Source organism: Olea europaea, chromosome 2 (assembly GCF_002742605.1).
Source record: "Olea europaea var. sylvestris chromosome 2, O_europaea_v1, whole genome shotgun sequence".
Classification (NCBI taxonomy): domain Eukaryota; kingdom Viridiplantae; phylum Streptophyta; class Magnoliopsida; order Lamiales; family Oleaceae; genus Olea; species Olea europaea.
The window spans coordinates 15271652-15299350 of NC_036238.1; the positions used below are offsets into that span (position 1 = coordinate 15271652).

The 27699-nt window shown below is 35.4% G+C and overlaps 1 protein-coding gene across 1 annotated transcript; it reads left to right on the top strand.

Annotated features, from left to right (window-relative positions):
* Positions 1 to 658: 658 nt before the first annotated feature.
* LOC111372984 (calcium-transporting ATPase 9, plasma membrane-type-like) lies at positions 659 to 26871 on the top strand. The gene is made up of 36 exons (XM_022995426.1): positions 659 to 703; positions 1719 to 1822; positions 1976 to 2150; positions 3065 to 3181; positions 3260 to 3323; positions 3924 to 4012; positions 4164 to 4295; positions 4400 to 4489; positions 5528 to 5597; positions 6082 to 6152; positions 6286 to 6369; positions 6470 to 6547; positions 6628 to 6699; positions 7934 to 8017; positions 8108 to 8190; positions 8284 to 8392; positions 8478 to 8533; positions 8772 to 8814; positions 8913 to 8996; positions 9153 to 9290; positions 10724 to 10789; positions 10878 to 10976; positions 11236 to 11346; positions 12026 to 12196; positions 12649 to 12708; positions 15882 to 16046; positions 16148 to 16264; positions 21093 to 21191; positions 21974 to 22111; positions 22252 to 22352; positions 25262 to 25307; positions 25418 to 25552; positions 25947 to 26054; positions 26135 to 26226; positions 26495 to 26592; positions 26677 to 26871. Exons 1-36 carry the CDS (start codon positions 659 to 661, stop codon positions 26679 to 26681), a joined length of 3399 nt encoding a protein of 1132 aa, XP_022851194.1. The 3' UTR covers positions 26682 to 26871.
* Positions 26872 to 27699: the final 828 nt, after the last annotated feature.

Consider the following 27699-nt stretch of genomic DNA (forward strand, 5'->3'; position numbering starts at 1 on the left):
GACCAAAATACCCTCATATTTAAATAAAACCCAAAAAAAGAAAAGAAAAATAAAGAATAAATTGCAATCTTACTCCTAAATGTTTTAAAAAGTGCAAATGAGTTCAAATAATTATTAAAAGGCCTAATAGCATAAAATGTCCTTACATTGGTCTGTAGTGTGCAAAATGTCCCTACCTTTCAAATTGATGAAAATGACGTTTTCCGCAGTGAAACGTGAAAATAGGGATGAAAATGCAAAAAGAATTGAAATGTATGGACGTTTTTGCAAGAAATGTCAAACATGTGGACGTTTTCCACAAAAAGTATTAAACGTAGGGACGTTTTGTGCTATTAGACCTTATTAAAATTGAAACCATTGTCAAATCGTCGAACCTCTATACCATTTCCAAAATACCATCACCCAAACTTCGACGACACCACCTATTTCGAAGAGATCCATGTCATTTCCGACACACCAATCGACTATACTCATTAGGACGCTTCTCTTCATAGTCTTAAAATATCAACAGATGGTTCAGCGGTACAGAGGTTCGACGGTCTGGGCGATGGTTGGTCGAAGTTTTTTCATTTCTAAGGTGGCAGTCCCATTTAGAGAATAAGAGACCATGAAGAGAAGCGCTCTGGTGAGTATAGTCGATTAGTGTATTGGAAATGACATGGATCTCTCCGGAAGAGGTGGTGCCGTCGGAGTTTGGGTGATGGTATGGAGGTTCATCAGTTTGGCAATGGTTTCAGCTTTAATAAGACCTAATAGCATAAAACATCCCTAAGTTTAGCACTTCTTGCAAAAAACGTCCCTACCTTCGACACTTCTTGCAGATAACATCCATACGTTTCAATTTTTTTTGTACTTTCATCCATATTTTCACGTTTTATTATGGAAAACGTCATTTTTATCAATTTGAAATGTAGGGACGTTCTGCACACTACAGGCCAAACGTAGGGAAGTTTTATGCTATTAGGCCTTTTAATAATTATTTGGACTCACTTGCACTTTTTAAAACATTTAGGAGTAAGATTGCAATTTATTATTTATTTTTCTTTTCTTTTTTTGGTTTTATTTAAATATGAGGGTATTTTGATCATTTTACATTAAAAAATGGTGGAAATGACATTTTTAGCAATGAAATGTTGAAATAAGGACGAAAATGCAAAAAAAAATGAAATGTACGAATGTTTTCCGCAATAAGTGTCAAACGTATGAACGTTTTGTGCTATTAACCCGCAAAAAAATCCCTACATTTGTCACTTTTTGCGAAAAACGTCCATACGTTTCAATTTTTTGTGTTTTTATCCCTATTTCTATGTTTCATTGCGAAAAACATCATTTTCACCAATTTGAAACATATGGACGTTTTGCACACTATAGGTTAAACGTAGAGATGTTTTATACTATTAGACCTTTTAATAATCATTTGAACTCATTTGCATTTTTTAAAACATTTAGGAGCAAAATTGTACTTTATTCTTTATTTTTCTTTTTCTTTTTTTGTTTTATTTAAATGGAGGGTATTTTGGTCATTTTACATTAAAAATAGTGAAAAGGATGTTTTCTCCAATAAAAAGTTGAAATAAGGACGAAAATGCCAAAAATGAAAGTTAAGGACATTTTGCACAATAAATATAATAAATATAAGGACTTTGTGCTAATTATTGTATCGTTCCTTTGCAAGTGTAAAGTTCATTTGCATGTCATGCGTGAAGGTATATTTTTAGTATTGTGCAAGGGAAGATGTGCACCCACAGAATCAATCTCAGGCGTTCATCGTTCTGAGGTTTTTCCATCTCATCTCTAAATTCATTATGATGAATCTTTTCGCGTAGTTTGTACTTTACCATTTTTTGTCAGTTCGATCTGTATTCTATTGTAGTTGAGTGCAGATAACCTAAAGAAGTGAACTGAAACCCAAGCCCGATTTCACATTGTGTCGAAATAGTGAAATTGTGATTGTTTGTTTGTCCTGCGACTTCAGAATGAGCAAAGTAATTGGAGACGAAGTCAAGAACTCTCCGTATAGACGCTACAGGAACGACCCTGAGGCTGGTAACAGTAGCCGAGAGATTTATGAGGACGAAGTCAACGGTCCAGGACCATTCGATATTGTTCGAACTAAAGGTGCTCCACTGGATCAGTTGCAGAGATGGAGAGTAAGTCTTTTTGCATTATTAACTTGCTTTTCTTTTTTCACCGATTTTTGATTGATCTTGTTTTGATTCTATTATTTTTTTCAACAGCATACCAAATATTAATATTCTCGCTTGAATGAAATTTGGCAAATCAAAATAGAAGAGAAATTGAGGAAATTTTGAATTAGATGATATTGAATTTTCATGTGCTTTTTTTTCCTTACATTTCTTTTATGAGTTCTCTACCAATTATAATTACAACAGGCTGGGAAGGGTATCAGCTCCACTCTATTTTTTATGTTCTTGTTCTTTAAGGAGTCTGTGGAGTTTAAAAAAAAAAAAAAAAAAAAAAAAAGGTGACTGCAGAGTTCGCATTAAAAAAAAAAAAAGAGTCCGTGGATATAGAATGTATTTTCAGAATAATGTTTGTTGCCATATGAAGTGTGAATTAGGTCATGTGCACAGACAGAGAGTTATGGAGCTTAATCTACATAAAAAAAATGGCTAAGTCAAAGTCAACAAATAATTTTAATCACATATTTCATGAATTTCACAACTTTTCAACCAGACATTTTATCAACTTTTATTAAAAATCTACTAAAAATTTAATCTTAATTGCCATAAAAAAGGTTTTAATAGGAAAATCACTCCCTAAAGTGAAAACGGAACAGGGGAAAAGTGGTTCTTGTGAGAAATGATTGAACGGGGGAACTGTTGGTGTTTGGGTAGTTCTCTTAGGTCCATGATATTTATCTCTGGGAGTAACTGATTATGTATTTAATCTTGATACCATCTATGTCCTTCTAAGATGCATATCAAAATGCATTACTAGGATACTTTATTCAACATAATGATGCTCTTGTATTGCTTGTCTATGTATATGGTTATCTAAGGGGAGGTTTAATCGTGATCTAATTTAATTTTGTCCTCCCTAGCAAACTGCACTTGTGCTGAATGCTTCTCGCCGATTTCGATATACGTTGGACTTGAAAAAAGAAGATGAGAGGAAGCAAATTATTGCTAAGATTCGAATGCATGCTCAAGTCGCTAGGGTAAATCATACTTCTTTCTTATTTAGGTGAAGTGTATTGAGTTTGTCATTAATTGTTAATCAATTATTGCTTCAACAGTCTGCTGTTCTCTTCCAAGCTGCTGGCGAAGGAGTGAATGGTAATTCTCATTCTTTGTACTGTGGTATTTAATTAATTAAGTAGAGGTTAAATTTCAATGGATAGCACCAAGTGGCAGGTCTTCCATATAAACAAAGAACAAATGTTTTTGCCTCTGTACTCCTAATGAATATTGGCATTAAGTTCTTAGGTGATAAATTACCATCTTCATAGTAATTCTAATATATTGGGTTTAAGCTTGTAACTGCAAGCTGTATCACTCTAAACTGGGAGAAGAAAATGCCTATGGCTTTTTCCATAGTTACTGTTGTCATTTTCTTCTTCCTGGTAGTTTATTTATTAACTCATCTACAACCTGTAAGTTTGAGCATTTGTTTAAGCCTCCGTTTGGGAAGAATTTATAAATGGTTTAATATCTAAATAATAGAAATGAATGGTGGCTAAGTGGATAGTACTTTTGGTTCAATTGGAATGTGTGTTTTAAAATGAAATTTGACATTTATAAATGATGTATATAAATTTTTCCAAAAGAAAGCTAAACTATTGATTGCTTTGACATTTTCCTTTAATTCCTTAATTGATGTTTGATTCCCATAAGCCGATAACAAATGTTATTGGTTTTTTGGTTGATTATTTGTACTGAAGTTACATGTTTGCATTTTAGAGCCTGGTGGCGATTTTGATGTTAGCTTAAATGAGCTATGTTCAATGCCCCAAGAGCATAATCTTTCTCTGCTGGAGCAACATGGAGGGGCAAGTCCACTGCTCTCACATTTTAACTTTCTTTTTTTTTTTTTTTTTTTTTTTTTTCCCAAAGCAAAATCTTTTTTTTTTTTTATTCTTGTCATTATTACTCTAGATTGTCTTGAATTCTTTTTCTTTTTCCCTTTGTCCTTGGTATCAGGTCAAAGGAGTTGCTGATAAAGTAAAATCAAATTTGGAAAAAGGTGTATCTGGAGACGAGACTGAGCTCATAAATAGAAAAAAAGCTTTTGGATCAAACACATATCCTCAGAAAAAAGGCAGGAGTTTCTGGGTAAGTACTGAATATTCCAAGTTTTTAAGCTGCAATTGCATATTTTCTTTGCAGGTAAACATTGTCTCATGAATGTATATTCTTTTTCTGCATTTTCTCTAAAGAGGTTTCTCTGGGAGGCTTGTCAAGACACAACTCTGATTATCTTGATGGTTGCTGCAGCTGCTTCTTTGGCACTGGGCATAAAGTCTGAGGTAATGTCAACAGGTTACAAATGCCTGTTTTTTAAATTTTGATTGCATACCATAAAGAAGTATACTTTCCTTTTCTCCAAGTTCATTATGATGACATTGTGACACTACCTGTGCAATATCTAGTTGTTGGTCTCTGCTTCTTCAACTATGAGCCTTTTCTTGATAGCATTAGTTTTTCGCCTGGACATTTTTTGCGGGGAAGCAATGTGATTGCAGATCGGAAGATGCCATTCTACTTATATATGTGTGTGTGTGTGTATATATGAAATCTTCTATGCTTGATTTAAATATTAGACTTGGTTAAATCAGTCTAAAATGGTATTGTTAATTTTTCAATTTTGACAGATTGTTTGGTATCAAAAAGTAGTGATTAGTTCGTTATTCATTATTTTTTTCATTACCCAGGCTGAAAATTTGTCTGAAAAGAAAGGCAATAATATGCATATCTTTTTACTTAACTTTGTAACCAGACAATGTCCCATGAAATATGCTATCTTTTGGTTTCCTTTTTCCTTGCCTTTTGAGAAGTATTCTATAATGACATATTCTATAAAAATGTGTCTGACTGTCAATATTTTTCATGGAAGATGTCATTTTCTACCAAAATTCCTACTTTTGTACTGTTTGATAGATATTTTTTTCCATGAAAAATATTTTCCTATTTTTAGTCACATGACCATATTTTTCTTGAAAACGAGGAGTAAATTTTTATTTTTTAGGTAATTCACTCACTCTGTCTCTCTCATCGACAAGTATAACATTTTTCAAGTTGAAAATAAAATGAATCAAACATATTTAATTGAAATTTTTCATGCAAATAATTTATAGGCAATTCAATTGCCTAGAATTTATTATATATATATAAACAATGATGCAGAGTGTATGCGATCTATGAAGATTACATTTCCATTTATCATTTGAAGCAATTAGTCAAATTAGTAGATATATAGAGAGAAATGCATGTTTTGCATGTTTTTATTGTTATGCATCTTTTGTTGTTTTGTTTTTGTTCTAATTCACATTTATTCTCTTCCTTAGGGTATAAAAGAAGGTTGGTATGATGGGGGAAGCATTACCTTTGCTGTACTTGAAGTTATTGTTTATACAGGTACAATAAAGAACGTAGGATTTATAGCCTTTTATTTTTTTGCCGTTTCAACTGGTATGATATTTTTGCACGTGTTCATGTTAACGCTTTTTAGTTGGAAGTTCTTGACCTCGTATCACTCTGACTGCTTTACCAATGTTAAAGTTTTATGTGCCAATAAATGCAATAGATTGGAGGTATGCTAATGCAATTAACTCTTTTGTTGTTCATCTTTAATTGTTCACAATTGTCACTCTCCATTCTTACTGTGTGCATTGTGATCTTCTATGTTGAAGTTTGTGTTAAAAGCAATTCATATCATGACGCTGAGTGAGCTTGTGGACTTGAGATTTTAAGTTTCATTGAATAGATGCTATGTATCTAGCTGTTTATTCTCTCTGAAATTCATGTTTTGTGACTTCTTTTTTTAGTGTTGTACTTATCCCCTTGGACAGTGTCAACTTTAGGCAGTTATGAGATATCTAATTACTTTACCATATTGCAGCTGTAAGTGATTACCAACAATCCCTCCCATTCCAAAATTTAAATAAGGAGAAGCAAAATATACACATGGAGGTAGGTGTTATACACTCTAGATTGTTTCCTATTCCCCCCCCCCCCAAATCCCCCCTAGGTGTTATACACTCTGGATTGGTTCCTTTTGTCCACCTTTCGCATTTTTCCTCAGATTTCCTGTAATTTTGTACAGGTCGTTAGGGGTGGGAGGAGAATTAAGATTTCTATTTTTGATATAGTTGTTGGTGATGTTGTGCCTCTCAAAATTGGTGATCAGGTGAATGACAATACCTCTTGCTCCCCTTCAAAATAAAGTCACTTTTTCGATCCATGATACTTATAATCTTCTTTGCTTTTTCTTGAATATGTTTTAACAGGTCCCTGCAGATGGAGTTCTAATCGCTGGTCAATCCCTTGCGATTGATGAGTCAAGTATGGCTGGGGAAAGCAAAATTGTAAGCCCCAGTAGGCCCTCTACTGCATTAGTTGGTAGTTATCATGCTCATATTCTTCTTTACTGGTCACGGTTCTACAGGTTCACAAGGATCCAAGGGCACCATTTCTTATGTCTGGATGCAAGGTTGCTGATGGTTATGGTACCATGCTGGTAATATTCTGTCGTTCTTTAATCAACTTTTGCTTTTATTGGAAATGGAATTTTATCTGTCAAATTTACAACCACCATGTTAGAGTATATGTATTGATGCGGTTATCTATTTGCAAGAAAGCATTTCACAGCTAATAGCTGTGATAAGTAGATGGCTTACAAAAAAGTGGTACATGATGGACACTGGTTTTGATTATTGCTCGTGTCTGCATGGAGCAAATGCAGCTGTTGCACTCTTGCATTGTATTCTCTCAACTATGTCTCTGTATTTCTGTATGTGATCCAAATTATTTGTTTGTTTCCTTTTTTCTTTGGTAGCCTTCATGTATCTCATCAATTAGAGTGCTGGCTTAAGTGAGTTAATCTAGATAGCTGCTGATGGGAAGATTCATCTCCATATTTGTAGTGCGTCCAGTATTTTTATTTTATTAAGTACGTATATTAGTTCGTCTTTTCTGCTAAAATTTGCTGATAGTCCTTATGGCTTGAAGTTTGAGCCCTCTTTACAATATGCTTTTACTTGGTGACTCTGAAAAGTAGAAAACTGAGAGCATAATAAGAGTTTAAGGGTTGATAGAGAAAGTTGAAATGACCTAACCTGTTCCAATTGGGAAGGATAACTCATAGTTAAATGGTTTAACTATAAAAAATATAAGTGGCTTCTCGTCTGCTTCTCTCAGTGTTAATGTAAAGTGAAAGAGATTAAATAACTGTATTAAATAGAATTGCCATTCATTTGTATGTTGCCTTAGTGTTTTGACAAGCCTTGTATGTAGCAGACACAACTAAATGATGTGTTCTGATGCCATGTTTAGTTCATTTAGTATATGCCTTCATAATATCTTGTTTGCCGAGCTTAAGAGAACTGAGATATTATTTATAATGCTGACCTGCTTTTAGGTTATGTTACTTTATGTCCGACAGTGTGCTCATAGGTTTAGGAGTAAAACCTTGTACCTTATTATCATTATCATTATTAGTACAGTAGTATTAGAGCTAGTAATATTATCGTTACTATACTACTACTATTCTATTTTGCACGCTTGTTGATTTTAAGCTACAATTTTAAGTGTGCTATGGATACTTGTGAAGTATGTTAAGTCGAATAGAGGTTTGTTTTTTTAACATATGTGTCATTTTCATGAAAATGTTTGTACTCTGTGAGTGATCATAGTTCTTTTTATAGACTTTAATGTGGTGAGTTACAGTTCGTTGGAATGTTATTCTTTCACAGGTAACAAGCGTTGGGATAAATACAAAATGGGGATTACTGATGGCCAGCATATCAGAGGATAATGGTGAAGAAACACCATTGCAGGTTATCTTCATTGGAATTCCTGAACTTTTACACTAGATGCTAAGAGTAGATGTGAACAATATTATCATTTTCGTGTTTTATGAATTTTAGGTACGATTAAATGGGGTTGCAAAATTTTTTGGTATTGTTGGGCTTGCCATGGCTGTAGTGGATCTGATTGTCCTTGTGATTAGGTAGCTTTTAGATATAGTAAATGGTTCGATATGTGATCTCATTTTTTGTATTGCAGTAGTGTCAGTGATAAACTTGACTTTGTGATTGAGCAGCTATTTTATTGGGAAAACCAGCAATCCAGGTGGTCAAACCCAGTTCCGAGCAGGGCAGACTAGCATTAGTGATTCTATAGATGGCTTCATAAAGATATTCACTATTTCAGTATGTGCTCATTAAGATAATCAATTGATGTTGCATACATTAATATTTATTTTTGACCTGTTAACTTATTTAGGTGAAATTGTAGGTGACAATTGTAGTTGTTGCAGTACCTGAAGGGCTTCCATTGGCTATCACTAAGATGTAAGTTCATTTGTTCATCTTCATCTTCTCTTGAATCCTATGCTCGTTGTTTTGCTGTTTTAAAGTCTAGAAGAAGTTTGTGGATGTCCGATACTCCTTTGTAAAAAATAGTTCCTTCTAATGGTTATGATACCTCATTTGCATTTATTGCACCTACAGGCTTGGATGCCTGTATAAATGTGTTCTTCATCTGCATTGAACATTTTTTATTTTACTGAATTTTTAAATCACTTTGTAGGCTTGCCTATTCAATGAGAAAAATGATGGCGGACAAGGCCTTGGTATATTGCTTATCTTATTTGAAGTGACAGTCATTTTCTTGTTCTTAAGATATACTTTCATATTTTCCGGTGTCTCATGATTGGCAATTGAACTGCAGGTCAGGAGGCTATCAGCCTGTGAAACCATGGGCTCTGCAACAACTATTTGCTGTGATAAAACCGGGACCCTAACTTTGAATCAGGTTGGTGGTTTTTATTTTGCTTCCACTTATCTTGGGAATTTTTTTCTTTGGGAAGCGAGTGCAGGGAGGAGTGTTGATTGCTCCAGCCATTGACGTAATTGGTAGAGATCTGGGAGTTTGTTTCATTTTGTACGATTTTTTCCCAACTTTCTGCAGATGACTGTGGTTGATGTGTTTGCTTGTGGGAAGAAGATTGAACCCCCTGACAATCAGTCACTACTTCCTCCTAATGTTATGTCTCTGCTTCTTGAAGGCATTTCACAGAATACAACTGGCAGGATATTTGTCCCTGAGGTGGGTTATTGCTAAATAGCAACCATTTAGCACATGATTTCTTCTTTATTTTACTTAATATTCTAATTGAATGATCGATAGTGATGCTTAGGGTAGTATTGCTTGTGTTTTGACAATTTTTATCGGCTTATTAGTTTGTGACGGCATGTAATATTCATGGTGTAATATTTTGTTGTCTCCAATTGATATGTTGATGAATGTGTGCACGGATGCTTGTTCGGAGACTCTTATGCTAACTTGTGCACTTCACGAGTAAGTTGGTGTGGTGCCCAATGGTTTGGGATGTTTGTCTCTTACTAGGAGACCTGTAATCCTTAAAAAGTGGATCAGGCCTTTGTTTCTCAAGTAAAGAAACATTGGATCAGCACCCCCTGATCCTGTGCCTTGCCTTCATTTATCATCACCAGCTTTTCGTTGCCGTCACTAAAAAAACTGTGGATTTCCTCCCTGTTGCCTCTTAGCGTACAGCAATGTTGACACCTACACATGCTTCTGCATGAGAATGGTGCATCACATTTGGTACAATCTTTGACAGCGTGGTTTCTATTCTATCTCTGGAGTGGTACTAGTCATACTCCAGTGGGATCCTGGGCTAGTAAATCTATGCACCAGCCTGATATCTTGGGCATGGTTCCACATCATTTTACTGCTGAATGGTAACAGCAATTTCCTTGACCTTCTGGCTTACTACTATATCCGACTATCAATATAATCCCCTAAGTTATGCTCACGTAGTACTATTGCACCTGATACCATAAAATCACTGTAATATTGATGTCGTCTACATTTTACAAGGGGATTATTACCTCAGTGGGAGATGCTGGATAATATTTCTAAGCTTTGAGAAGCATTTTGACTTTTGAATGGAGAACTGTTCATCGCATGTTAATTTCTAACTCAGTGTACTCTGAAATTCTTAGTATCTTGGTGGTTATGAATGCACGATTTTTAGAATCTAAGGACAATGATTAGGTTATCAATCTTAATTGTATTCTTGTGTTGTAAAGGGGGAAGTGGGCCACAAATTGTTCGTTTCTTGTCTTAAGAAGAGGCTGGAGCTATAGTCCGAAGTGCTGTAGTGCTGTCTTCCATTTTATACGTGCTTTTATTTGATTTAGGCATGAACTGTCTGCACTGAATTAGCACCATCAATGGTGTTGGTATTAGATCATGTGTATATATCACAGATCTAAACAGCTGATTGAATTTATGCTGGTATTGTATGAAATGTTACTTCTAATATTTAGTAATCGTTGGAAAATGGAAAGGAAGATCTGAACATTGGCTGCATATGCAGTATAAGAATCTTGTCAAGCATTCTAGTTGCATTGAAAATTCAAGCATCTTGACACAAAATAATTTTGATATCTGATTAGTTTTAGACCATTATAATGCTGAAACAATAGAAAATTGTTGTGGCTGGTCTTTAACAGGGTGGTAAAGCTCTGGAGATTTCTGGATCACCAACAGAAAAGGCCATCCTTCAGTGGGGCATTAATGTAATATAGCTAGTTTTGTTTGAGTGTTAGTACATTCTTTGATTCTCTTATGCTACTTATTTTACTTGAGTTGTTATGTCTCTTGTAGCTTGGGATGGATTTCGATACTGTTCGATCAAAGTCACTAATAATCCATGCTTTTCCGTTCAACTCAGAGAAAAAGAAAGGTGGTGTCGCTCTAAAACTGGTAACTGAATAAATCAATTAAATGTTATGATGTAGTTGCACTTTTTGGCTCCCTACTACATTTCATACTAATATAAATAGCTTTTCATGGGAAATAGGAGTGGAAGGATGCGAAAGGAAAGGTGTATGAAGACAAATATAATAATTAAGCGATTAGACTTAGATTTGTTCATTCTCTTTAGCAAGATATCAATAGCAGATAGTGATAGTACAATTTTGGTGGGTCGCGTGTTGTATTTATCTTTAATTCTTTTTTTCAGTCGAATTCTGAGTTTCATGTACACTGGAAAGGGGCTGCAGAACTAGTCCTTGCATCTTGTACCTATTACATGGATTCAAATGGCTGCATGGCGCAGATGGAAGAAGATAAGGTTATCGGAAACTTTCTTTTCTTAGTTAACTAGCTGTTTGCTCTTTCTATTCCCTTCAGCGGAAAGTTCTGCAATAATAATATTGGGTTTTTAATTACTTGAAAATATATTTGTCTTGTTCTAATTTGTTAAGGATGAAGATCTTAGCTGGTTCTGATGAGATAAGGAAAAAATTAGGAAGAAATGTGTTTTCTCTTAAGGGTTTGTTTGAGCCCCGATTTTTTGGAATAGATTATGTGATAGTGATATTTTGGAGAACGTTTGGTTAAAAAGTTGAGAAAATGACGCATGAGTATTTGACGCGAACAATTGAAGATTCTGAATAAAAAGGGGTGCAATGAAGAGAAGAATTGAGGGCAAGAGAAGATTCAATTTATCCATGCAATCGAGGGTTGTGAATTACAGTTAAGAAGCTCTCTATTTATAGAGCAAGAAACTGAAATGAAACTAAAATTAAAAAAACTTCTACTAAACGAGGTAGAATTGTATGGAAATATCAAATCTAATCTAATGCGTGATTGAAAATGATTTTGGGGAGAAATGAATTTATAAAGAAGGGGCCTCATACCTGCACTAAATGATAAGGATAGATTTCTCCAAATACGTGTAGAAGTATTTATATTGTTTAAAATTATTGGACTTGATATTAATTGTGATTGCATTTATTCTGGTCTTGTAGGTATCATATTTCAAGAAAGCAATTGAAGATATGGCTGCAGGAGGTCTACGCTGTGTTGCTATTGCCTACAGGTCATACGAGATGGAGACGGTCCCTTCTAATGAGGAGGAAACGGAGAATTGGCAATTACCAGAAGAAGACCTTATTTTACTTGCCATTGTCGGTATCAAGGTATTTTTGAAAAGTATCAGCCTCCGATTATGGTTTCAACTTTTCTTGAAAGTCCCTGTTAACTTTCTCTTCGAACGATGACATCCCTAATCTTGGAAGGCGTGAGATATTTCATTAAATGCAGTATCAATATATGTCATCTTAAATTCATTTCACCGAGAGATGAAGTGATTTATTGTTTTTCCGTCTCAGTTTTTGACCTTATGTAGATATAATAAAAGTAAAATCTTGTGTTGTACATCCTATCTCGAAAAGTTTTCTTTTTTCTTTACCATCAGTAATCTTTTCTGCATCCCCCTTAGATGCCAAATTACTTTCTGTGTATAAAATGCATTTCCATGGATGTATGCATAGATGCTGGCCATATGTAAAATACATTTGCACAAAAATACATCTACACAATTTGCCATTTGTGTATTTCAGCACTAAGAGAGCATTCATCTGCGATATAGGATCCTTGTCGACAAGGTGTCAGAGATGCGGTTCAGTTGTGCATTGATGCCGGTGTTAAGGTATATCCATCTCTTTCAAAAGTGATGCGAAAAGTGTAAACACAACAATGTTTTCATTACCACAATCAAAAAGGAGGTACAATTTATAGGAGAGAGTAGCAACAAATCTGCCGCCCATCTTCTTTAATCCTAGCAACAAACAAATCCCTCAAATCAAGGAAGAGGAAAAAATAAAAATAACAACTGGAGAGATTTTAGAAAACAACCTTCCTAATCTCTTTATTCAAAATACAAAACTAAATTATGAAAAATTCAATCCAAGTGAAAAGAAAAGATAAACTGATCCCTAAAGTTTAGGATTAATTCTGGAATTCAACATCTTTTTGTGATGGATCAATCTTGGTTTCGTCTTCTTTATAATCTTCTGATATTGCAATAACTTGTGGGGATGACAATGGATGGGTATGGGATGGTTCGGCTATTCCCACCACTGTTCGGTCGGATAATTTTGTCACCTTGCCTCCTCCCCCCTCCGGTTAAAGTGGGACGGGGCAGGATCACTGCTGCCCCATTCGTTATATATATATATATATATATATATATATATATATATATATTTGTCTTTAGTTAGTAAATATTATTTTTTTCTACTTTGTTAAGAACAATTCATGTTTTCTTTAAAAATGATGATAAATCGTTTATATTTGTTTGCTAAAAAATTTATATTTAAAATTAACTTTAAACGGGGTGAGGACTATGTTTCTCGTACCCGCTTCGAGGCAATGACATCGTCCCTACTTCGGGTTGAACGAGTTTCTTTTTTGTCATCCCTAATATCTTTTCTTTTCCCCTTTCTTTTTGTTAGTTAGGAAATGTGTGAAATATTGAGAGAATTCTCGTTATTCTTCTTTTTCTTAATGAAGGAAAACATACAGCTTAATTCACACACAGGCAGTCAATTAAGACCCCCACTAATTTTGATACATACCAAACTATTCATCTACTAAACTAGGAAAAACCTAATTAGAGAGAAATCAGGTAACTACCTACCCAAATTCTCCTTTAACCTAAAAACAGTATATATTCCTAGATCCTAGGATTAACTTTATTTGGAATCTCTACAAAATGTTATCGTGGGATCTTGAAATTTGTGAATATAAATTGTTCCCCTGCTGTTGCATATTTTTTTCCACTCCTTGTGCTTCCATTCGGGTGTTCATTTTCGTGTGTTTTCAATAGTTCTGTCTTCACATGGTTTTAAATTTCCGTTCCAACTGAAGTAGGTGATGCATTTAGAAACTTGACTAGTGGTTCCAAGATGTGAAGAGACCATGAAATATTTCTAATGTGAAATGCTGTCAGAAATCATGCAAATATGCTTTCATTATTTCTACACCAGTATTTTTCTTAGGGGAATTAAGAAGGTTTGGGTTGCTTATTAGCATGTGAACTAATAAGATTGAAAGCAAACGTGTCTGTCAGATAAGCTCTACAGGGATTTATGATAAAAATTGACACCCAAAACATCTGGGTCTGAAGTTATATCTTTATATTTATGTGATTTCTGTTTTCTGATTCACTAGTATTCGAATTAACAAAGAAATTTTCCCTAGGCCTAGAAGGTGATGTGTTATTACCTTCTTTCTTCTATGATGACAATTTAGATCTTAATCTGTAACAGTGGCATTAATTGGGTGACTTTGAATACTGTTTCGTGCGAGTTAGTCGCTAACAATTAAAAGGGATCAGACGACTGTGTAAGGGACAAACCTCTTGAGACAAAGTCCCAAAAATGGGTGTTCTTTTATTGGCGATGACTTTACAATTGGAAATCAAAAACAAAATGCCTCCAAGGGGAGCAAGCACACGAGTTACTGAAAAAAGTGTTTAAGTCTGAACTAAAGAAATTAAAATTACATGTTCTCTGTTCGAGAGTTTTTGATTCGGTCCTTTACTCTATGTCTTTTCTCCCTTTTATACTCTATGGATGATCTTTTTTTGTGATCAACCGCCTAAAAACTGCTTGATCGTTCTGCAACTGCCCACTTTCCTCATAATGGCCAACTTGTCATGAAAACTGCTGCCATTACTCTTCGTCGTTCAACCGTTTTCGATTGAATTCCTTAAATCGTGGAACGTGATAGGGCTGCTTTAATAACTGCTTTGATAACTGCACTTCTTGATAACCACAACGCTTTATGTTTGTTAAGACCTTGGGCGACTTGAAGGTTTGGGCGAGAATAGAGTAACAGCTCTGGGCGACTGCATGGCACTCCATTCGCTCAGATTCTGGGCGACTTGCAAACTTGGGCGATGGCGTTACCGCGTTCTTGGGCCTCCCTATTTGGGCCTTCATCTTGAATTGTTTGATTGGGCTTCGTTCTTTGGGCTATCTGATTTGGGGATCCTCCAATTGGGCTTCATTCCTTGGGCCGTTCGATTTGGGCTGAATTTTTATGTGTCAACAAATACAACATTGCATTTCTTCTTATTGCTTATATCTGTATATGTATGATCTTCTGCAGTACACCTTCCAAGATCTGTATCGTTAACATTTTGATATCCCGTGACCCACTTCTTCTCAGATACTTGATACATTTAATACATATTGTAAAGAGTATTTGTACTTGCTTATGACATGATGAGTGTGTACGTATAGGAGTGGCTGTCACCTAGATTCAAGTTGGGTTGTGCTTCTGTGTAATTGATGTTGTGGTGGCCAATTGATCTTTATTGTGCTTATTGAGTGCCACTTATCTAGTGTTAGAACAGAATACCTTTTCTTGTTCACTGAACTATTAACGTTATATTCCTTAATTATTGTTGTCGATTATGATTTTGTATAATAAAAAAAATGATATTATGAAAAACCTCTTTCTTGTTTAATGGGTACGGACCCTCCAGCCTTTGATAAAAGGGTTGCTGAAGTTTCTATTTCTATAGGATGGGAGGGCATTGATTAATAAAAGGGACGAGTTTTGGTTGGAACAAGCTATCACATGCATGGAACTGAGGCCAGTCTTACTAGGCCATACAAAACCAATCCTAGAACTACAAGATGATACCTTAGAAGCTAATTCTCGTAACGACAACTAACTAGGGAAATTTGTGCTGCCGAACCTTTGATGAAGAACTCTGTCTGTTTGAATGGGATCCATGGTCTTACGCTGATGTTTCCACTTAGCTTGTCAACACCTGCTATTATGTTGATATTTGTTTTAACAATTTTATAGGTATGTATGGTTACTGGAGACAATCTTCAAACGGCAAAAGCAATAGCGGTAGAGTGTGGGATATTAGGATCAAATGGAGATGCTACCGAGCCAAATCTCATTGAAGGAAAGGCATTCCATGCCATGTCTGAGATGCAGAGGCTGGTAGTGGCTGATAAAATTAAGGTATTTCAGTTAACTTGGTAGCCCAAATGTTTTTGTTGTTGTCTATGTTCTATTAATTTGAGTGGCATGGATGACATTTCTTATTATCATTTCACATACAGGTGATGGGTAGGTCATCACCAAATGACAAACTCTTGCTCGTACAAGCATTGAGGAAGAAGGGTCACGTTGTTGCTGTTACTGGAGATGGTACTAACGACGCTCCTGCACTACATGAGGTTTGGTCTTTCAGTAGCTGCTAAAAATCTGTGTACCCGTTCTTTTACTTACACGCAAAATATTTGAGCATGCAAAGGCCAATTTTAGGTTTCAATAGTCAAAATTTGAATCAGCTTATTTGATAGTATGTAAATAAAATTTATGTAATTCCCATTTGTGGGGATTTCATGAGTTGACTATGATAGTTAAGATCGTCATTTTGGTGCTGGATTGGGCTTGGTACAGGTGTTTTCACTATGATTTTTGAATCCTGTGGGTTCATGAATGCCATTAACGAACATTTAATAGTGTGTATAGTATAATGAGGTGTTCAAAAGAATTGCTGTCTTGCATTGTTTTTGATGCAGGATGAGGGATGATTCCTGCAGAATAATTAGAAATAGCAAAATAGCACAACTAGCAAGTAGAATTCCAGCGAGAAGAAAAAGAAGGCAGCAAGAAGGGGGAAAGGACCAGAGAGAAAGGGGGGAGAAAACCAGAGAAGAAGTAGAAATCAGGGGAAAGGGGAGAAGAAGGAAGTCATAGGCAACAACCCAAGCATTCTATTCTTTAATTCATTAATTCATCAACTGTCTCAAATACGCAACAAAACAGAAATAAATAATAAAACAAAAACCTTAAAGAGAGGGGCTTGGGCCAAACCCGCTAAACAAGCCCAATAACAGAAATATAAATAATAATCCAAATAGAATATAACTAATAGTCCAAATAGAAAATAAATAGTAAATGGATGTCCACATCAATTCTCCCAGGGTGGGAGAAAAACTCGACCCCGTCGAGTGGATAAATCAAAATGTTGCAATGAATCTGATGCTAAAGCTCCAAGTCATGCCATAGGGGACGATCTTTCTGACGAACCAAATATCGAAATTCCACAAATGATGACGACGCCAATTGCAAATTACCCGCAAAAACATGAGCTGACCAAGATAACTTAGGTGAATGAGAATATTGCTGACTCTTATAAAGTTCCAATGAATTTGGCTCATGCCGCTGAAGTCTCTCTTTGGGAATCCATGTACCGTCAGAATCAAGTCGATCCATCCAACGAACAAGAAAGCACTGAATCTCTCTATCATTGGTCTCTCTATCATTGGTCAACACAAGCTGTTCATCCAAAATAACATCAATTTTATTTTTGTGTGCTGTGATAGGTGGGATTGAAGCAGACATGGCAACAGATTCAGTATGGAAATTCTCATGTGGGAGTAGAAACGGGTCATCAGAGGGGCTAAAATAGCCGTTGTAAGCATCGAAGTCCGTAACAAATAAAATAGGGTGGTGGTCATAATGTGATAAAAGGTCAATGACATAGGCATTTTGACCAACTTGCTTTGAAATTTTAAAAAGACCGGCATTACACGCTTGCAATATAACATAATCCCCAATATTAAATTCAAAGTATTGTTTATGCCAATCAACTTGAGGTTTATATAATGCTTTACTTGCTTCAAATTGTTTATTGATCTCAATATGCAAGCTATGAAAATATGATACAACTACCTCAACTGACATAGACACACAAGCATGTGGGTGCATGGGAATAAGGTTTAGAGGTTTCAAAGGTTCACAACCAAGAATAACTTCAAAGGGTTTTAGACCTAAAGACCAGTTCACAGGATCGTTATATGCAATTTGAACAATTGGAGGGATCAGTCCAAATTTTCAAGATTTTTCTAGACTAGAGACTGTAATAAATTGTTAGGATTTTGGTTAGCACTTTTGTTGTGACCATCAATTTGAGGTTGGTCAGTGGTGGATAATTTTGCCTTAGTATTAACCACAGGCGATTGGATTTTCCAAGGGTGACTGGTGACATCGTCAAGCTCTTTAACTTTAACTTGGGCAAGGGTATGACATATAACATGTGATCGAGAATTGTCAGAGATAAGGGGTATAGTATCCAAAGTCTTGGGAAGAGTCTGGATTCCACCTAAGGAAGTGTCCTCACCATCATCCAAGTCATCAAAATCTTCAAGTTTAGGTTCATAGACTAGATCTTCCAACGGCTCCTCTATTACATTCTTTCGTTCTTCCATGACTAAGGTTCGATTAGGACATTTAGAAGAAATGTGACCAAAGTCTTTACAGTTGACGCACAACAAGTGAGAAGAAGACCTTGGAGTTTCAGAAATTCTACCCTGATTTTCCAAGATTGGAGAACCATTAGAAGGGGGAGGTCCTAGAAGGGACTTAACGAAAGGAGGTGGAGCCAATGAAGCCAAATGATGATTATCAAAAATTTTACCTTTATTTTTCAAAATTGGAGGAACATCAGACGGGGGGTTTTATGATAGACTTGTGATGAGGCGACGCTAATGAGATGGGTGAACGACAATGACCACGCTTTTCATAAGGAGTACTAATAATCAACTCATAATCTCGAGCTAAAGAGTAAGCGTGATTAAGAGTAGTGACACCTCGAAGGAAAAGCTCGCGCTTAAGATCATCTTTCAGACCTTGGCTAAACCTACTCAAAGTCGTGCTCTCGTCCTCAATTAAATGACATTTGGTTCGAAATTCCTCAAATTGCGCAATATACTCAGTCACTAATTGATTTCCTTGTTTAAGGGCATTCCATTGAGTAAGAATTTCAAAATTATCTCGTTCTCGCTCACGAATTTGATCCCTATTCCTATCCCTATCTTTACGATCGGGTCAAAAGTATTTTTGATTACCTTGTCGAAAGTATTCCATTGAGGATTGGGTTGGGTCAAGAGTGTTTACCCTAGCGGTGAGGGCTCTATTCTCCTCACGAGTAGCGGCTAACTCAGTTTGGACAGCCGTTAATTGATTTTGTAATTGTGCCAACTGTCGAGTGATAGCTTCAATGTGGGAAGGGTCCATGGCAAGGGTACTAGAGCTAGAGGCAGTAACGCGACCACTACGCAATTGCATACACGGTAACACAAATTAGGTGGAGTGCCTACTGAGATCAACAACCAACGAGTGCCAGCAGGGAAAATAGTGATCGAAATTTCTCTATGGTTATTATTGTTAGTTTATTTTATTGTAGGGATTACGTATGGCCCGATCGCAAGCTAATACTACTAATACCAATAAAATAAAAAGCAAAGGTACGAATGTTAGGTCTAGTCACGTGGGGTAAACGAATGAACAATGGGTCGGTTCGTGAATTTCAATCCAACATATTTATGGCTAAAATTAATAGTAGCAACACAAAGAATTAATTGATGCAATTTTAAAATACAGTAACAGTGTCACTAAAAATAGATAGAAGCAGAGGCTCCCTGAGTTCAGTTGGCCTGAGTCGTCCTAGCGTCGAATGCCTCCACTTTTCTGAACTGTTAAGCGCTGAGATGCCAAGATAGAAAATTCCGTGTTCGTCGAGGAAATAATGTACCTATAAAGAATGTCAGGAAATTCTCAAAATTCAAGAAATTTTTTTTTTTTTCTCTTTTTTTTTTTTTTTTTTTTTTTTTAAATAATTTCCTCTTTTTTTTTTTGACTTTTTTTTTTTACTCTTTTTTTTTAAATAATACAAAATCAAAATAATAAATGAGCCCATTTCACAAATTTGGGCCTAAATCACACTCAAAATCTCAATCAAGCCTAAACCCAAGCAATAACTAATAAACCCAACCCAATTAAAGTCAAGCCCAAATCCAAGTGATACAAATAAACCTGCCCGATTGAAATTAAGCCCAACCCAATTGATAACCAATAAACCAACCCGATTAACTAATAACCCAATCAAGCCTAAACCCATAACTCATAAACCCACCCATTGAAAGCTGTAGAAGGCGGCCTCTGGGAACTGGCCGACGAGGAGCGTTTCAACGATGTGGGGCGTCGCGCCGGTTGACTAGCAGAAGTCCGAATCCGTAGTGAGAGAGATGGTTCCGTTTCTGGTTTGGGATGAAGGTAATTATGTTGGTCGACTGCGGGTGTGGGTGTCGCGTTACGGTACTATTGATTTCGGCAATTGGGCTTGGACGGCCATTACTGAAACAGTCGGCAGTTGATTGCAATTTCGGTGCGTGAGTCGGGGAGGTGGTGGTCACAGGTGTAATTGTCGTGCAGCAGATGTTTTGAGTTTGGAGAGGCAGCGGGAGTAATTGTTGATATGGGGTCGGAATTTGTAATTTGGGCGGAAGGTTGTGGCCTTGACGGGTGGTGGTAGGTTCTGGTGATGATGGTTTGGATTGTGCAGTAGCCGTGGGGAATTGCAGCAGATGGTTGCTGGGGATTTGGTCAGTGTGTAGGCAATAGGTGAAGACGGCAACAGGGGTGGACTGTATATTCGATTAGGTTTTCAGTATATGCTCCAGTAAGCAATTTTAAACAGCACCTTAACGAAAGAAACCAGGTTTTAGCTCTGATACCACTTTGATGCAGGATGAGGGACGATTCCTGCAGAATAATTAGAAATAGCAAAATAGCACAACTAGCAAGTAGAATTCTAGCAAGAAGAAGAAGAAGGCAGCAAGAAGGGGGAAAGGGCCGGAGAGAAAGGGGGGAGAAAACCAGAGAAGAAGTAGAAATCAGGGGAAAGGGAAGAAGGAGGAAGCCATAGGCAACAACCCAAGCATTCTATTCTTTAATTCATTAATTCATCAACTGTCTCAAATACGCAACAAAACAGAAATAAATAACAAAACAAAAACCCTAAAGAGAAGGGCTTGGGCCAAACCCGCTAAACAAGCCCAATAACAGAAATATAAATAATAATCTAAATAGAATATAACTAATAGTCCAAATAGAAAATAAATAGTAAATGAAAGAAAATAAATAGTAAATAGATGTCCGTATCAGTTTTTTTTCCCCAGCTCATATAATCTCTTTCGTAATTGTATTGCGGTGTAGGCCGATATTGGTCTTGCAATGGGTATCCATGGAACAGAAGTTGCCAAAGAGAGCTCAGACATCATTATATTGGATGATAATTTTGCTTCAATAGTGAAGGTGAGTCTGTGTCGTGAGCATGTTAATGTACTGTTTAAGAAATGCCTTAGTTTGGCTCTTAGAATTGCATAAAACTAGTTTTTCCATCTTATGAATGTTGCTTCAAAATAGGAGAATATATGATAGTGCATATTACCAGAACCATCACCTAGATTCTTCAAAATAAATGAAAAGCATGCTATTAGGAGAATATATGATAGTCTGTATTACCAGAACCGTCACCTCGATGCAATTTATATTTTGGATTTAGTAATTGCACAATGCATGTTCAGCATGAAAATAAGGGGGTTATTCATTTCGTATATCCTTCATAATTTTGCATAAAATAATGTCAAAATTTAATATTTTCAATCTGAACGAGGCTTATATTTTTGTAGCTTAACCAGCTATGGTTTTCTGGATTTGCATCATTTTAAGATTCTTTGATCATAGCATGTAATCTTTGAGCTAGGGTTATAACAGAACTTCATGAGAGTATTTTTAAATGATTTTTTTGTCTTCTTAAGGTGTTTTATTGGTTTCTTCTGTTATTTGGACATAATTCAAATTTCTATCAGAAATACCTTTGGAGCCGTAGATTTTCATTATGACTGTCTAGTGAATGTATCTCCGAATCAAATTATTAAAGCAGTAGTTCAGATTGCTCTAGTTGTAAATCAATTATTTTTTGAGGCATAGTTGCATAGCTTTCCATTTTTACTGTCTTGTGGAAGTGTCTACAAACTGAAAATGTTATGACTAAAGTTGGGACTGCTGATTATAGTTTTATGTTAATTGTGTAGGTGGTGCGGTTTGGTAGATCTGTTTATGCCAATATTCAGAAATTTATACAATTTCAGCTCACTGTTAATGTTGCAGCTCCTATAATCGATGTTGTAGCCGCAGTTTCTGCTCGTAATGTCCCGTTAAATGCAGTGCAGGTTTGTGATCTCTCTTTCTCCCCATGTTTTGAGTACAAGTATTTGTCTGTCTGCTGTTTTCCTTTATAGGCACGACTTCTTAACCATAACTCTCATTTAGGTTCAAAACTAACTTTATAACTATTTTGTCTTCTGAGCAGCTTCTCTGGGTAAATCTTATAATGGATACACTAGGGGCTGAAGCACTAGCAACGGAACCTCCTACTGATCCTCTGATGCATAGGCCTCCTGTGGGTAGAAGGTTAGACTTTTCATATATGAATCAATTTTGGTCTGAAGTTTGTTTTATATGTGACCAAGGCAAAAATATGGTTTCAGTTATTTGAGTGATGAACTGCATTTTTTTCCCTCCTCCACTGTACGAAAGGAGAAATAATTATCACAGAATGCACTGGAATTTCAGTACTGATGTAACGAACTTTGCTACTTGTTCATATTGTGATAGCTTGAAAACATAGTTGACATAGAGGGCACTATATTTTGCAATCACATCATTCCATTCTCTGCAATTCTTCTCGTACCCCTACCGGAGTTGTGTCATTCAATTATCTTAAAATTGGCAAAGCCCATGCAGAAAGATTTCAAGACCCACAAAAATTGCAAGGAAATTGGCATTAAAATAACTACAAAACTTAAATAAACCGATAAATTGAATTTGTAACTTCAAATTCTGTAAATTCATGATCTTTCTTGTTATTCATACTGCAAGATTATTGGCATTAAAATAGCTAAAACAATTGGGGGGAAACAGATAATTGACTTTGTTACTTGAAATATGTAAATTCATTTAGTCTTGCCTGTGACTTTCTCTTATTATAATCTTTGATTAAGACGAGGAAAACATTCATAAAAGTACAGATGCCAATTTTTTTCTTGCCCATTCTATGAACGTGAGTTTATTTTCTCTAAATAAAAAATCTAAAAGAGATGAAGGTATTCTTGGTGGTCGTTTTTGTCGGTTGAAATTTTGATCGTGCGTCAATGCTGGACTAGGGTTTTTAGTGACAAGAGAGATGAAAATAGAGACAATGAGGGAGTGAGAGTAGATAAATTTATTACCTTAGTTGATAGTGATTATTGGCAATCACTTTGCTGCTTGAATTGGTTATTAAAGAATACAAGAAAGATGGGAGGTGATGCGAGTTGTCCCTCTCAATCTCATGTTATTGTTCTTTGTTATAGAGATGTTATGAGCCATGCCATACATTTGTTAAAGTACCGTTGGACACAGATGATGAGTGTAGATAATTGTGATTGATTTGCTATTTTGATATATTGCATCATATTTAGATTATTCCTTAGATAGATAGTCCATAATTAGGGTGATTTATTTCTCTCTTAATTAAGAGATTTTTTTTCCTTTTTTATCATATCAGTAGTAATATATATAGAGGCCATATGATTGTAAATAAACCAAGAAATACAGAATTATTCTTCTGATTTCAATGAGAAAATCCATATTTTGAAAATGGGGGTTCACATGGAAATGTGTTCTTTCAGGAATCTATTATACCAACTCCGATCTCAAATGAAACCAGGAATGCTGATACTCTTTGATGTAGATAATTCTAGGCTAGATGAGGATGCAACAGGTGAAGGGACCTGAGAGCATGGTGTGGAAGAGTTATGAAATTCTTGTAATAAGAATTATGTAATAAATAAAAACGATATTTGAACAATCATGTCATGTATACATTGAATAATAATTGATTGTTGTTGAAAAGTGTGCAATGCCTCTATAAATATAGGCAAAATTATTCCATACTTCTACTAATACTTGAAAACTAATATAAGGAAACTAAAAAAATTCACAATCTTTAAGAAACTAGAAATCCTATTTTAAACATGAAATAAGAATAAAAAGATAAACTTATTACAACTAGACATCTTATTATAATTATCTAATTTTTATCCTATTTACAATAGGATTATCCTACATCAATCTCTCCCACTTGAAAAAACTCGTCCTCAAGTTTTGTTAAAGAAAATAATCCTTGATAACTTGTGTGTTTCGAACTTGGCTGGGACTCGAGGAAATTCTCTAGTCACATGTTACCGTGTTCTATGCTTATTGAAACAACTAACATTCATAGCAGTTAAAGTTTACAAATTATTGTCAGCTTGCTTCTCCATGAGCTCGTGATTCCTTTCAAGACTCAACGTAGTCTACATTTGCGTGATGTTGTGTAGGTTTCGTCGATCCCTTCAATTTTGTTCAAGTTTGTCGAGCCTCCGTTCGTCATGTACGGTTCAATTACCTCCAGGACCATCATTAAGGCAATTTCCTTGCTTTGATACCAATTTTGGTGTGAAAGCGTTATGAAATTCTGGTAATAATAATTATATAATAAATAAAAACGATATTTGAACAATCATGTTATGTATATATTGAATAATAATTGATTATTGTTGAAGAGTGTACAATGCCTCTATAGAGGCAAAATTATTCCCTACTTGTACTAATACTTGAAAACTAAGATAAGGAAATTAAAATAAATCCCAATCCAAAAGAAATTAGAAATCATATTCTGAACAAGAAATAAGAATAAGAAGATGAACCTATTACAACTAGACATCTTATTATATTTATCTAAATTTTATCCTATTTACAATCGGATAGTCCTGCATCATAGTGTCTCTTGATGCCTCTTGGCCAAGCCTTGCTTCTTGGCCAGGACAAGCGCAGTGTCTACTGCTTTAGTTTATTTCCTTATTCTGCTATGAGTATTTTACTTATTCTGTCCAATCTCTTAGTTATTATGTTTCCTTTTTCAATTAAAAATGTTGGATTTGCTTTCCTCATCCTGTCAGGACTTATAGTTGGGTTTTATTATTTCATGTTCTTTGTCATTTAGATGTAGGGTGGGACGTTTGATTTAATAAATAACAGAAAAAGTGTTCTGTTCGAAATTTGATCTTGCTTTATCGTGCTTTATTGTTTGATTGTTTGATTGTCATGGTTGTGGCTTTTCTTGTTTTCTAACTGCGCCACTCTTACTTCCCCATTCCCTTGTACTAGGCTCCACCTTAAGAGTGAAAGCACCATGGTGTAGAGATGCCTTTTATTTTTTGTCCGTATCATTAAATTCTGTTATGCACTTTCTGAGATTGAAATTATTTGCTGATCAAATATTAGTGTCTATATTTTAGGGAACCTCTCATTACTAATGTCATGTGGAGGAACTTAATAATTCAGGTATCAAACTTTTGTGTTAACTATATTATTGAGTTTTTTATTTTTGGATGGAAACTAAAATACTTCATTAAATATCCACGTTCTAATTGTTGGCAGTTGAGTGATTGCAGGCTCTATATCAAGTGGCTGTTCTCCTAATCCTGGATTTCTGGGGAAGAAGCATTCTGAATTTAGAGGATGAATCGGATGACCGAGCTTTCAGAGTGAAGAATACACTGATATTCAATGCATTTGTCTTTTGTCAGGTAATTGGGACGTGAAAGTGTTAATCTTTTGCTACACGGAGCAAAGTGTATACTCTCTCTCTCTCTCTCTCTCTCTATGTTCTAATATGTCGCAGTTTTTTTAATTGGAATATTCAGTCTGCTTTTACAATAATGATCATGATTTTGTTATACTTGACCGGCAAGTGAAGGCTTGAGATTCTCTGTCTAACATATGTCTGTTGTGCTGATATTATCAACAAAATATTGCAGAACATGAATCTGTGTGATGTCTGTGATGTGTTTTGAAGTTTAAATATTAATTTAGTTGAAATCATTTTGCTGAAGCTGCTCTGAACTTTTATTTTTAATTTGCCAATTTTTAAACTGCTGTTTTCCACGTGCTTTAACTAATTTCTTTTGTTTATAATTACAGATATTCAATGTGTTGAATGCTAGAAAGCCTGATGAGATCAATGTGTGGAAAGGGGTTACCAAAAACCGTCTTTTCATGGGAATAGTTGGACTTATAGTAGTTCTCCAGGTTATTTCTCATATCTTGCTCTTTCTTGTACAAGATGCCCAAAATTTCTTGCAATTTATAAATCTACTCTTGCTATTCAGGTTATCATAATATTTTTTCTTGGGAAGTTTACTTCAACAGTTAGACTCAATTGGAAATTGTGGCTTGTTTCCGTTGTGATCGGCATAATCAGGTTTGTTTCTCATTGCCTGGCATTCTGGCTTACAACTTATGGCTGGTATTTCTCAACTTTACATCTTATTTTAGTTGATAGACTATCGTATTTGTTAATACTTACATACTAATAGATATTAGAGATACTATTTCTTCACATTAAGTCATGGGCGGTTGTATTAATCCTGAAAACGTGTTTTTGGGTTGATAACTGCATCACTATGTGGATATTCTCATATTATTCTCAGATCTGGTATGAAATTTCGCTTTCTATTTTTCTTCATCAGCTGGCCTTTAGCCATTGTTGGGAAGCTTATTCCTGTTCCAGGGAGACCTTTCAGTGATTTGTTTATGAAGAAATTACGTATAGAAAGGGAATCACGAGGTAAAGAAAACTTTTGCGAGTTGAATATGAGGGGAATAAGCGCTTCTTCATCTCTATGAGTTGACTTGATCTTTTGTTATCCAGGTTAAATACTGAGGAAGTGGAAAAAGACAGCTTCTGGGCTCATCTTTTTCCGTAGGCAGGGTGCAATATAGCTAACTTAAGTTGTAATGTGGGGTACAAAGTTGCTTCTGTTCATACAGTGAAGTTGTAATGTGCTCTTTATCAACTAATGTTGATATATATGATCAATAAATTATTTTTATGTGAGAACGGTTATATAGATTTTTGCATTCTGGAATTTAGGTGGGCAAAAATCGAAAAATCGATCAAATCAAACTGAATCAGGTTGGTTTGGGTTGGGCTTGAACCAAGAAATATGTTGGTAACTATCAGATATATAGAATAATTTTAGGAAAATCAACCATTTACCATTTATATTATTGATATGCACTACACAAGCAAAATAAAAAATATATATATATATATAGGAAAACAAAATTTTTAACCTAAAATAGATAGGCAAATTTTTTTAACTCAGACCAATGTCTGGGTTGGAATTTATCCAAAATCGACGATTTTGGCTTTGGGTTGAACTCAAACCCCACCCAATTCGAACCATGCCCAAGTTTATTGGAATTGATTGGTTCGTGTGCGTGGAGTGCTTTTTATGTTGTTTTGTCAATTATCGTTGGTATAATTTTATTGTCACCAGCCATAAAGAAGACTAACATTTGCAGACTTCAGCATGCACTTATAACCATTTTGGATGGTGTATTCTGTGCGCCTTATGCCACTGAACTTCGGTTGATTGAGTTTCACTTTTCATTTGAATTACAGCTAGGACTGGACAAAACTCTCAAATCGAACCGAGCGGTTATTCTTAATATAAATACTCGAACATGTATCTGAATCGAGAACCGACGGGTTTGGTTCGATTTTTTATTCTAGATCAAAAATTGAAGAATCAAAATTTCCTCATTTTTTAAATTTATTTATTTTAAATAAGCCAAATTATTTTATTTTTTCTAAATACTAGTGAAGGCACATGCATTGCACGTGTAGTGGGTGATGTAATGTAAGTAATCATGTTATAATTTGGTCATG

Bases quoted from the DNA above. Each gene is read 5' to 3' on its own strand.
- LOC111372984 (XM_022995426.1), top strand. From the start codon at position 659: ATGGATCTCTCCGGAAGAGGTGGTGCCGTCGGAGTTTGGGTGATG. The intron at 21,192-21,973 runs GTGAGTCTGTGT...TTAATTGTGTAG, and splicing joins ATTTTGCTTCAATAGTGAAG to GTGGTGCGGTTTGGTAGATC. The intron at 26,055-26,134 runs GTTATTTCTCAT...CTTGCTATTCAG, and splicing joins GACTTATAGTAGTTCTCCAG to GTTATCATAATATTTTTTCT.